Source organism: Orbicella faveolata, unplaced genomic scaffold, assembly GCF_042242905.1.
Source record: "Orbicella faveolata isolate gen_17 unplaced genomic scaffold, um_ofav_v1 contig_47, whole genome shotgun sequence".
NCBI lineage: Eukaryota > Metazoa > Cnidaria > Anthozoa > Scleractinia > Merulinidae > Orbicella > Orbicella faveolata.
Window position 1 is genome coordinate 24,739,108 of NW_028301577.1, and position 12,632 is coordinate 24,751,739.

At 39.4% G+C, this 12,632-nt stretch overlaps 2 protein-coding genes across 2 annotated transcripts; both read left to right on the plus strand.

The window, feature by feature from the left end:
* The first annotated feature begins 142 nt into the window (after window positions 1-142).
* LOC110052039 (uncharacterized) lies at window positions 143-3,058 on the plus strand. Its single transcript, XM_020758161.2, has 2 exons — window positions 143-808; window positions 1,105-3,058. Exons 1-2 carry the CDS (start codon window positions 273-275, stop codon window positions 1,802-1,804), a joined length of 1,236 nt encoding a protein of 411 aa, XP_020613820.2. The 5' UTR covers window positions 143-272; the 3' UTR covers window positions 1,805-3,058.
* A 113-nt stretch (window positions 3,059-3,171) lies between these two features.
* Window positions 3,172-12,409, plus strand: LOC110052037 (neurexin-1-like). The gene is made up of 5 exons (XM_020758159.2): window positions 3,172-4,221; window positions 6,978-7,201; window positions 8,067-8,586; window positions 9,726-9,955; window positions 10,574-12,409. The coding sequence occupies exons 1-5, from the start codon at window positions 3,635-3,637 to the stop codon at window positions 10,813-10,815; spliced, it is 1,803 nt and encodes a 600-aa protein (XP_020613818.2). The 5' UTR covers window positions 3,172-3,634; the 3' UTR covers window positions 10,816-12,409.
* The last annotated feature ends 223 nt before the right edge of the window (window positions 12,410-12,632 follow it).

Below are 12,632 nucleotides of genomic sequence, written 5' to 3' on the forward strand. Positions count from 1 at the left end.
ACACCACGTATGCAGAGTCGAATTTTTAGCTTGGGATGCCTGTGAATGAAGCCCAAGATAATCTGAAACATTGATCTTATCGTGTCCTTCACGAATGTTATTGGTTTGTTTCAACTGATAATAAACACACTGTCCTGCTGTAGTTCAGCAGTACAGAACTACAACTCTTCAAACGCGAAACGTGTCATTTACAAAGACGCTTTGGCGTCCAACACGTGCGTCTCGCATTGACTCCAAGAACATCTTAATCAGTTTAGCCAACTCGCTTTACGATGCCATTGTTCACTAGCTTTTTAAGTTTCCTTGGTCTGGTTTTGCTAGGTGCCGAAGCAAGAATTCCATCGCAAAACCTTACTACTGGTGTTTTCTTGTCTTACAACGAATACAATTCTAACGTTGTCTTCGAGGCGTGGAAAGGACCTGGAGAGTTCTCGCTACTTTTCAACACTCGTAAGCCCACCGCGTTTCTTGCATATCAAGATGACAGTATCTACAACCACTTTGACTTGTTTCTGGTCAATGGAAAGATCCGCGCAAGAATAACCTTTGATGAGTGCCAGTGGAAACAGCTTACTGTTGAGGGAAACTTCTCTGATTCTCAGTGGCATCGTCTTCGCTTAACAAGACAACTGAACGATGTTTCTCTAACAGTAGACGGATGTTATTCGCAATCTATTCCCTGCAGATATGCGTCTTCCAAGTCAGAAAGTTGGCAAGCTCTGTATGTGGGAGGTATCCCGTGGAATATTACCCAGAATTCGAATTTGTTGGCAAAACCGGGGATTTTTCGTGAGACTATTACATCTGGGTAAGTTGAATATAAGTAAAACATTCATTGAGTTGTCTTGTGAGGCAAAAATTAAAAGAATTCCACAAGTTAATTATGTTAAACAGTGAAGAAGAAGAAGAAGAAGAAGAAGAAATGTTAAAGAAAATTTATGAAATTTCGGAGTGCTTATGAAAAATAAATAACTTGAAGGTTTTAATAGTTTACCAGGTGGTTGATCGAACCAAGTTGTCATTTCGTTGAACAAAGACCAAGGTTTGGTTGAGTTTATTAACCTTTAATGCCATTTTATTCTTTTTACTCTTTTTTTCATACAGATTCAAGGGATGCATTGGTCACGTGACTCAAACTGCACCTGGGGAAAGTCCCAGGCCATTAGCACTGCGCTCCAGCTCGTGGACTGGATCCCACTGTGAGAGTTACTGTGCGCCTGGCCGGAAATGCAATCCGATAGATGACGTAATTCGTAAAGAATGTCAATGCCCCGGATACGAAAACGAAGACCCGATCTGCATGCTTCATACAAGCCGTTCGAGGGATGATCTCGCAACTATAATCCTGGCTAGTTCATCGACTCTATCAAAGTCAGTTGAAATGACCTCAAACAAAAGCACGCCCAAATTGAGTTCTGCAATTCAAACAAATGTCGAAGCAACTTCTTCATCAAAGACCACTGACAGCGCAACACCGACTAGCACCCAGTCCGCTTCGAAACATGTGCAAGATTCATCAGGAGTAAAAGCACAATACGTAGACGTGGCATACCTTGATCAGCAGAGCTCTGTCCCAGGAAACTCGAGCCATCCACAGCCGCTTGGCTTGGTCTCAGCTTCAACAAGATTGTTTACTCCAGATGAAGTGTTTCCCAGCTCGGTAGAAGTTCGACCTAACTCTACAGTCGACAACAATAGTTCAGTAATGGAAAAGAAAGGTAGCACCTCACGCATTTTAAGCTCCTTTGTCTTGATTTGTCTTGCGCCGGCGGTCTCGCTTCTCAGCGGACTTATGACCCGGTAAAGAACTTGACTAAGTCGTAGTCCGTCTTCAGTCTTTGCGTCATTTTGGCCACAGATTTATGGCTTTTATTCGAAGATCTCCACGGACTTTGATATGGAGTGGAACAATCTGCCGTGAGATAACTTGTTTAGAGCTGCATACTCAGCAACAGCACCAGAGTAAACAGCTGCTAATCAAACAGTGGCAGGCCAATGTCGAATTAATCGTCGCTCGTTGTCGGCAAATTATCTTGAAGCACTCGAGTTTCCCTGAAGGCCGTGTCCACACTACGCCGGAGGGATTTGAAAACGGAGCTTTATTTCTTCGTCCTTCCGTCCACACCAATCCGCCACGAAAACGGAGCTTTTCGAAAACGCTCTTCAAACCGGAAGAATTTGAAAACGCCGGCTTTGCGTTTTGGTGTGGACGGAAAACATTTTGAAAATGAAGCTTTTCGAAAAGGATGACATTACGGTTATCATGATATTCCCGAGCGGGCGAGTTGTTTTCAACTGACGGATGCAAAAAGAACGGTGATAGTTGCGTTTTCAAATTTCTCCTTCGTAGTGTGGAAGGAAAACATTTGATGCGTTTTCAGAGTGAAACCTCCGTTTTCAAATTCCTCCGACGTAGTGTGGGCTAGGCCTTTGTTTTTTGATTTAGAGACGGGGTAGGGAGGCGCGTTGCGAGACAAACAAAATAAAAACTAGACTAATATCTTCTAGCTATGAGTACGTTTCAGAACTTTCATACTTTTAAAATATCTCTTGAAATTAGGAAAACAAAGTGAGCAATTTTATTCATGCTTAGAGTAAATATATAGCGGGAATTAATTAATAATGTTTGGCCGGGCAATATCATTAGGGAGTTTGAGGCATGCGCGTTCAATATCCCATGACGTATGATTATGCGTCAGTACTGTGTGGAGCTTTGTTCATTTGGTCACGTGGTTGGCGAAGTCATTAGGAAAACGAGTAGCTCTGGGAGCGAAAACACGTCAGTGGGGAAAATACTTTTACTACAAGTGCTCAAGCCGAGAGAGACTGATGTCTATCATTTCAAGGTTTAACGTATTTAATATCAAATTTTAAAGCTGTACAGGGAAGAGAAATTACATCATTGAAGTAAATTTCCGCTAAAAACTCCTGGGATTTTAAAGTATTGAAGTCAAACTTTTAATTGACAGGAATAACGACAAAATTATAACATTCTTGTCTATAATTTCCGCTGATATCTGTTGGATCCCAACAATACAAACAGCTGGTAACCAGAAAATCAAGTGTGAAGCTAGTTTTAATTCTAATTCATCAATGTCTTTCGCTATTTATTAGGGGAAATTAATTAACACAAACACAGCATTGGAGACCAGATATGCAAAGGGCTATAGGAAATTAAGAGAGGATTTACTCAGGGAAGATCGTATGATAACCGGAGACTTTCCGTGTCATTGGATTAACAAAACGATTTCCCACAAAATTAGCGAACGTTTAAGGGAACAACATTTCTTATGCAGTGATGCCTTTGGAATATCTTGAAATCTAAAAGTTCACTTTGTTAATACTATGGAACTTGATTCGTGCTTAGATGTTGAAAAAAAGAAAGGAAGAATTCATCTTCGTAATTAACTAGAAATCCGTGTCAACACTACCCTGTCTGCATCTATCTGTCAGAGGGTGACAATGTAAGGTCATTTGAATTCCAAATTTATTTCTTACCGCAGTCTTATCGCTTTTGAGAAGTTATAGCTGCAAACGCCTGTTGGAGGCCTGTACTGCTATGCGGGGAAATTTTATCGAACTTGCCGAGGCTCAAATCATTGGAGCGTGATGTTTCTTGCCCTTTGTTGATTGAATGAGGCGCGTTGTCAGCAAACGTTTAGTGAACATGTCGAAACTCTGGCTTGGCGTACAAATCTGTTTCCTGATTACCATCTGCCACCAAATCGCTTATGGCGCGCGACTTGTTCCCAAAAACAAAACGGACAACACTTTCAAGTACACCAGGTTCGCTTATTCTGCTTACAGTTCTTTCGAATTTTCCGACAATTCTACGCTAGTGTTACGTTTCAAGACGACGAAAAAACGCGGCATGCTGTTCTACATGGATGACGGTGGCACCAAAGAGTTTATGGATGCATTCCTGTTAAACGGACAGTTAAGAATTCGGATCACAATGGGCAGCTGTCAAGGAAAACAAAGATTTTTAAACGGCTCTTTCGCTGACCTCAAATGGCGCAAACTTACTCTACAACGAACCTCTGAGTCTGTACTTGTGACAGTAGACAGTGCTGCTTCCAGTTACGTGCTTTGTGACGGAGTAAAGAAAACTGACTTCAAGAAACATGGACCTCTGTACATCAGCTACTTTCCGTCTTCTGAATGGTCCCACATTAAATGGACCTTACGGGATTCCCTTTGGAGATCTCTGACCCTCGGCGGGTAAGTTAGTTAATCTTCTGTCGGCACGCCGGTCAATAAGGGTTATTTGGAATTCCGAAAAGCGACTTTCGCAACCAAAATGTTTTCATGTCTAACATCTACAGTTTACTGCTAAGGATTTTTTTTTTATAAAGATGACATAATGGCCATCTTGACTGAAGAAAACCACATTGATAACCGTACTGGCTGTCAGTAGGAAAAGACGGAAAAATGTCCAGTCTTTTGAATTACAATCTAAGTGTCCAAAACTTTGGGTTCAAATCTTGGCTTTTCATCAAATTATTACGGAACGTCAACCTAGCAAGTTAGGGTGACCTTTTCTGGTATTACCGAATCATTAGCATTTTAATTTTTAACCATACTTAACCCTTTCCTTCTAAGAAAAGAAAATTTTGTACGCCACTAAGCAACTGAAATATTAAAAAAACTAATAGCATATGAGAGTACTGCTAATCCTCTCATGTGGTTAGTTAGTTTATTTTTTAAAATGAATTTTAACGGTCACGGCTGTTTTCATCTGTAGATACTATAGACTTATAAGTTAGAACTGAATATTAGGTTTAAAAGCTGCTCAGTTTCAGCTATCAAAAGCTGGCACTAATACTACTAGGTTCAAACCATTAACTTAATTAAATAAGAGCACATTAACTAGTCAAGATGCGAACAATTATTGTGAAAACCGAGAGAAGTGATATATCTTTAGTCCCTGGGAATCGGGACTGGAATAATGAAATGCTCATCAGTTCTTTCCTTGCTCCTTCTCTGAAATTTAAACTAGATTATTCCAAGGCAAAGGAAAGTCGTTACCGATTCTCTAAAAAATATAGGCCATTTTCCCACCAGTCTTATCCCATTAAGCGGTCTAAGTGCTGTTATTTTTTTTGATTACATAGAAATGAATGGCTTCTCATTTTGTTGACAAACCAGTACCAGCTGTGACTCAGTTGGATTAATAGACTTGATAATGCCCGTGCGCTGAGTATGTCCTTGCCCACTGAGTAACGCGATTTTATCAGTGTCGGCCACAGTTCTTGGTTATTTGAAGGACCTACAAAAAATACAACTTTTTTAAAAGTTGGCATACAGACTACTCATACAAGTTGGCATACAGACTACTCATACAAGTTGGCTTACAGACTACTCATACAAGTTGGCTTACAGACTACTCATACAACTGGAAACCACATATACAACGTCCCCTTCCCAACTGACCTTAGCCCGACCCTTTTCAAGAGACACTTTCCGCCGATAAGAACTCTTACCTGGATCCTAAGCGGGGCGAGGAGGCTATTTTCGGATTACTTATTAAGCTCAGTAATCTGATTATACTGTGACGATAATTATAATGATTTAATACTTGGTCAGAACTCTGGACAATATTATACTCTTAATTACTGGCATCGGCTTCATTTTGATTCTTTTGTGTTTTTCGATCGTTTCATGTCACAATAAGTCTGTGTGAGCAGTGGCGGATCTAGGGGAGATCTATGGGATGGGGGTAGGGGTGGGGTCCGCCCCCCCATGTTTTGGGTAAAAAAGAAGAAGAAGGAAGAAAAGTCGGCAGGGCAAGTAAAAAAAAAAAACCGCCCCCCCCCCCTTCCTTTTAGCTCTAGGTCTGGATCCGCCACTGGTGAATGTCGTTTTCTCTGGATTGCACAGATAGAGCTAATTGGTAACTGAGAGAAATGAACCAATCACAGCGCATAGTGGTGACCCTCTTGGTTTTGGTTTGGCACCTGTTCATGACCAAAACTACCCTGCTCTGATTCAGGTTACTTTGAAAGCGCATCGAATGTTTCCCGTCCACACTGCGCCAGAGGAATTTAGAAACTCAACAACCACTACTCATTTTGGATTTGTGTTTGAGGAAAATTCGGCAGGGAAATCACGTGATTATCTTGTCGCCATCGATTTCGAAGAGCTCCGTTTTGAAAATGTTTTCCGTCCACACAAAAACAAAAAGCCGGCGTTTTCAAATGCCTCTGGTATGATATGGAGAGCGATTTCGAAAAGCTACGTTTTCTTGACGGATTAATGTGGACGGTAGGCCTAACTGTAGAAATTAAGCTTCGTATGCCCCTTCAAGGCATACGAATCAACAACAAAGAAATACATGACAGAATATGAATTAAATTGTTTGTTAATTGACCTTTTCACCGTTTCTGACGCCATCTTGCTTGGGGGGCAAATGCAGCAAAACTTGCAGTAAATGTATGAGAAAAGTTAAAGGTTTGATGCCCAATAAGTTGAGAGTGATTGACTTTCTGATTATTTTATGAGTTACAAGGAAAAGACACCCAACAGAAGGTTGTTTTGGTCAAATTTGAAGAACATAGATTTGCTGTGAGGCGAGAAATTGCACTTTTAATTTTTCTTACAAATGTCTCAAAATTTTCCCGCGAATCGCAATTCGGTTTTACAGACAAACGTGTGGAAAAATGAAAACCTTAATTGTGGCTTTTCTAGCGTGGCTATTTCCATCAAATGCGATCAGGAAGTTATTTTACCTAGTAGCTTTAGTTTTTAATTCATAGATAGTTTAGAACTCGAATTTTCAGTGAGTTGTTAAAGATTAGATTCTCCATTTTGCCCATACACGTTAGAAACCGGGAAAAGACCTATACACAAAAGCAACAGCTGACATGAAGATCCACAAGAAGAAACATGTACAGATAAATAATGACAAGATATGGCGGGAATAACGCAAAGAGATAAATTCAATTCGACAAACTCCAGCCACTCTTCTTTTCCCTTAGATTCGAAGGTTGTATGAAAACTCCAAGGTTCGCTACAGGCGACAAAAAGTTACGCCGAGCCCGTCTTTTGAAAAGCGAGCGTACCATCCCCGGATGCCGTGACGCGTGCAAAGACCCCAGTTTTGGCGGGAAATGCCATAATGGCGGGAAATGCGTGAACAGGATCGTGAGAAGAGAGTGCGACTGCAGAGGAACTGGATTCAATGGTCCGAACTGTTCTCGGGGTAAGATAAATTTCCCAGACTTGTTTCCTTCTTGAATGGTAAATACAATAAAACATATAATGTCTATAGTAGCTGAATTAATAAATTAAAGGTCGCAGTAATATTCATTACGTTATTAAAATAATAATATGCATTTTACCTTGTACGTGTTTTTTCGTTTGTTGGCTTTGAATGAGACTTCATCTGAAACGAATTATTAAAGCAAATCGAGTTCCATAGAAAATGATCTTTTTTCTTGTTACATGTGATGCCCATCGATTCTTTCATGTTTTGTTTTCTGTCAGTGTAGGATCTTCGATAAAGTCAATCTGAAATGAGAAAATGAGTTCACAAACCGCTTCAAAAAAAAATAAATAAATAAATAAAAAAATAATAATAATACGGTAACTGGTTTTCTTTCCGCAATACAAAGAAAGAAACATTGAAAGTTGTTAAGGATGACACACTTCACAGCTACACATCTTGTGTGGCTCAGTCATTTGAAATTAATGCCTTCATTCGAGTTAAGATTTGCATACGAAGCTTGCCTGATAAGAATCTCGCATCGCAACTTTTGAACACACAGTTAACAAATAAAAACTAAAATGAACTGTGGTTTTGTGATGAGATGAACGATTCTTTGTTTATCTTTATTTCATTTAGTATTGAAAAAACGTTGTGCCTTTCATTTGTCTGGGTAGAACTGGCAGCTTGTCAATGTGCTCAGCTTCAGAGCTGGGTCAGTGATATTCATCGTTTAATGCGGGGCTGTTATTAACAAAAAGGACTCTGATCGCATTTAGCGTAATTATATGGTGGGAATATTATCGGTGCATCAGTAACATGATCAAGAATTTAAGCCTGCTTGTACTTTTTTCCATGTTAGTCGCACTTGTGGATTCCACAGCAGGACTGCGATTCAAAGCAGATTCTAAACGGTCTTATGCTGAGTTCACCGGTTGGCCCATGCCAGAAATCAGCGAGCTGCAGTTTTACTTCAAAACAGGCTCACAAAAACCCGCCATTCTCCTCTACCAAGACAATGGCGTTGATCGTGACACGAACGATTACCTCGAAGTATCTCTGGTGAAACATGGCCACGTTCGGCTTCGTCTCCGTGGTAATGGATGTTCGAAGACTTACCTTTATATCCGTCGAAACTTTACCGATGACTCCTGGCACAAGTTGAAAATTTCACGACACGGCGTCCGTCTCAATTTGACCGTTGACAACATTTCAAGCGAATACATCTCCTGTGTACAGCCGCCGCGTTTCTCTGGACGCAATGGAAAAGCTCAGAGCTCCCTTTTTATGGGAGGAATTCCACTCGAAAATCCCCAGGGAACTCCTACCGATGGGAAATGGGCCCTGACTGGGCTGTTCCGCAAAGTACTACAAGAAAGCAGGTGAGAAGTGGTAAAAAGTGTTACGTGAAATTATGGTATGTGCGAAATTTTTGCAGTCTTTTCTTTTTACTAATCTCAGTATACACCTACTATATCTGTCGAGTATTTTTAGAATCTTATTTCAACAAAATAATTTTTGTAGTACTACGAGAAATCCTTGTTCTAATGTGATAATTCGAGGTTTCCACAGATAGCATCTTGATTGAGGACATGAAATAGACAAATGTCTGCTTTGGACAGCTGCAAACCGATGAGAATGGTCATACACAGCCTGTGATCGCAGAAATTCAGTACTAGAAAATAGTCTGTTCGGGTTAAACCTTTCGGTCAAGTTGATTTTCAAAGTGGCGCTTGATTTTCTACAGATATTTCACACATACACACAACTTAGACTTGGTTCCCACAATTTTACTTTTAATTATTAAAGAGAGGATTTATGAATAATTTTCGTACTTGGACCTGACTAGTTCGAAATAACGTTTAGCTTATATATAAATTATAATCAGAAGGAGTATTGACTTTGACAATATTTTACTGAACAATTGTGCTCATAGGGAGCTGCAGTTCGAAACAGTTATATTCTAAATTCAAATAATATGGTCACTCAGTGGGAAGGAAGGAAAACCATTTCGTAAAATTGAAACAATGGAAAGACTATACAAAGGAAACCCAGGCGTCGGGAAACAACACAGGATCTGCATGATAGTAAAACACAAAAAGCCAAGGTGCAGAAAAATTACTTTGTTCTTTTCCAATTAACAACAGCAGCAACAAAAACAGCAAGAACAACAACAAAGGAAGGAGAAAGAATGAGTTATAGACTAATATTATTAACATCAGAGCGGTTTGTTGAGTTTTCCACTCGAATTTTTAAAGCAAGCCATACACGTGTCGCGAAAAACACCTTTGTCGGGGATCCAATGTTTCTTACAAAAGGATTCGCTCTTGTCAACAAGTTTGTTTCCAAATTTAGTGGCGTAGTTAATATATTTTTTTCCGTGCTGGAAAACCTACAATTGCGTCTTCTCTTTTCATACATGCATTTTTTTTTATTACCCGGGAAGAAAATTCAGACAAACAACGGGAATTTTAAAAAAATTGGACAGCATTGTTTTGCACTGTGTATTCCCTATTGACAGCTGGTTCCAGGGATGTGTAGCGCTACTGAGATACAACAGCGAGGCCAAGCCATTCGAGAATGTCAAGCTACTGGGGTCAAAAGGCGTGTGGGAAAACTGCAGCGGCGAGGCGTGTTCAAGTTCTGAACAGAACAAGTGTAAACACGGAGGGATCTGTGTTGATCTGGTGGTGAAGACCGAGTGCGATTGTAAGGGGACTGGGTACTACGGACGCTTCTGCGAACGATCAGGTAATGAACGTTAACAATAAACTAAGCATACTAACTTAACTAGATAGCGGGTTGGTATTTGTTTTTATAGTGTTGCCACACACACTGATTACAATACTTATACGGCTACTTACACTACCTACAAGGCTAATACATCTACTTAATCTACTTACATTACTTACAATATGATTCCTCCAGCCACTTGCAATGCTAAGACTTACAACACTTACATTACTTACAGTACAGTACATACACTGCTTACGATACAGTACGATCACTTGTGCTACTTACAGTACTAATATGTACTACACACCGTACAATGTGATAACTCATGTTGCTTACAATACTAACACTTAAACTACTTACACTGCAATACGATTACAATACTAACGCCACTTGCAATACTAATACTCACACTACGTACTTACACAGCTTACAATAGCGGGTTGGTATATTAATAAGAATATGCCACATCTCCAATGTTTCGAGAGTACGGCTAAACTTTGATCTCCAGGCTGACAGGTGCAATTAATTCAACGGCCTGTTCCCACGAATGCAGATGAAAAGCCAGGGTAGGCAAGAGAAGATGTAACAATATTTGTGATTGAAATGTTTTGTCTCATTTTGTTTGATTTCTAGTGAGCCAGGAACTAACGACGACTTCACATGTTAGAAACACGGCCTTTACCACTGCACCAGACCACACCAAGCCGGACAAAGACAACGAAAACGATGAGAAGAATCCCGATGAAACAAAAGGTGAACCAACAGCAAGGAAAAATAAAAAGGCTCGTAATGAATCTTCTTCTCCGGTCGTTTCACCCGGGTGGTGCCTATTACTCTCCATGGGATCTTTGCTCATGCGCACTACTGCAGCTTGATAATGACAGGCATTACTCTATCGTCAGCGGAGTCAACGGAAAAAAGCTTGTTTCAGTGGTTCTAAAGTAGCAGTTGATGGTTTTATTCTGCAAGGGATACTGTCCAACAGTGTTTTCACAGGAGAGAAGAAAATGTTGAAACTTTTATCAAGATTAAACGCGACTTGGATCCAAGTTAAAGAAAGCTTAGAGAAGACAACTTAAAACTATTTACAATTATTGAAAAAACAATAATTTCCAATCTCCTTCCTCTATTAATTTTAGTCTTTTTTTAATTATTCCCCAATAAGACCAAGTACGTTTGGAGTTACGGTGAGGCTGATTATTAAGACAATCATTTCATGAATCAACTTATATTTAACCAAGGAATTCCTTCATCTGTATTTAAATTAAATAATAGGTTTTCGTTGAAAACGTGAAATTCTGATGAAAATGCATGAACTGATATGTTATTGGTGTATATCAACATTGATGCAACAAATTAATGTAGCTAAGAAAAGTAATTATGTTCTGCTTGCTATGCTCTCTAAGAAAGTAGTAATATATGTAGGGTAGCTCAAAGATTACAATCGATTGGTTATTACATGTTAACTAGTATGTGAACTTCATTCTAGAATCAGTTATAATCATTTGATCCTTGCAAGGTACAAACACAAATGCGTGCTACTAAAAGAAAAACCTTTGAACTAGAAATTAAGCTTCGAGAGAAAAACTCGTTGTAGCTGGATCTCACGTGACCTACTCACCAATGAGAATTATGGGTTATCACTTGAATAGAACAGTCACAATAAAATAAATTAAACCGTCGACAATTTGAATTCACCGAATTTGACTTGCAAGGCTTTACGGCAAATTTTATGTTTGATACATATTGTAAGGTTTGGCACGTATCAAAATAGCTGTTCCTTAGAAATGTATAACAACGCAAATTTCGGCAAGAGTTTCGTAAGGCTGGTAACTGCAGTCACGTGCATTGCTTAAAAGACTGTAAAAAAACGTAAAAAATATGTTAACGAATTTAATAGAAGTGAGGTCTGTTTCCTGATGTGCCTTCGTGTTTAGTAAAGGCTGGTTTTCAATAGCGCATTAGCGTAAGCATAAGCGACTGACGCAGATGCAATAAGGTACTGTTGAGTAGCGCTTGCTACTTGAAATGTTTCTTAATAGAAAGCTTTTAAAGCTCTCTCCACGGTTAGCTTTTCTCATTTGAATTACAATGTAATCCAACACGTGTTCGGGGCAATTTCGGGCTAGTCTGTAGTTTCTGCCCGAAATTACCTCGCATCCACGTTGAATTACATCGTAGTGCAAATGAGAGGAGGTAAGCGATGTTATCAACATCTTACTGCGCATGCGTGTGTTGATTATGGTCATGTGCTTAAGTCTGATTTGACTCGACTTGAGTCGAAAAGCATTTTTGACTTGATCAAATATAAAATAAAATAAAATAGAAAATAAATATAAATAAATGAATAAAAAATAATAAAATAATAAATGAATGAAATTCAGCTTATCTTGTCACTGATAGAATTAACTGATAACTGCCTTCAGAGATTGTAATAAAGCTTCTGTGCGAGACAGAGATGATTATAAAGGCGAACTTCTCGTGTTACCATAAATTAAATGGTGCAAAACGAGAGGGAAGGTCTGGAAGAACGACATATGTTGTAGAAAGCTAGCGTTTTCCGCTTTCATGAGATTATCTACTCCCCTTGCTTGGTTTTCGGTGTGGGTTTTTTTTCTACCCAGGCCTTTGAACTCGATTCCATCTGATTTTCTGTGACGACACAGGAATGGAGCACGTGACCAGAAACACA

Excerpts from the sequence above, each read along its gene's own strand:
- LOC110052039 (XM_020758161.2), top strand. The coding sequence starts at position 273 with ATGCCATTGTTCACTAGCTTTTTAAGTTTCCTTGGTCTGGTTTTGCTA. Across the intron at positions 809-1,104 it reads CGTGAGACTATTACATCTGG|ATTCAAGGGATGCATTGGTC; the intron begins GTAAGTTGAATA and ends TTTTTCATACAG.
- LOC110052037 (XM_020758159.2), top strand. The coding sequence starts at position 3,635 with ATGAGGCGCGTTGTCAGCAAACGTTTAGTGAACATGTCGAAACTCTGG. Across the intron at positions 8,587-9,725 it reads AAAGTACTACAAGAAAGCAG|CTGGTTCCAGGGATGTGTAG; the intron begins GTGAGAAGTGGT and ends CCCTATTGACAG. Across the intron at positions 9,956-10,573 it reads ACGCTTCTGCGAACGATCAG|TGAGCCAGGAACTAACGACG; the intron begins GTAATGAACGTT and ends TTTGATTTCTAG.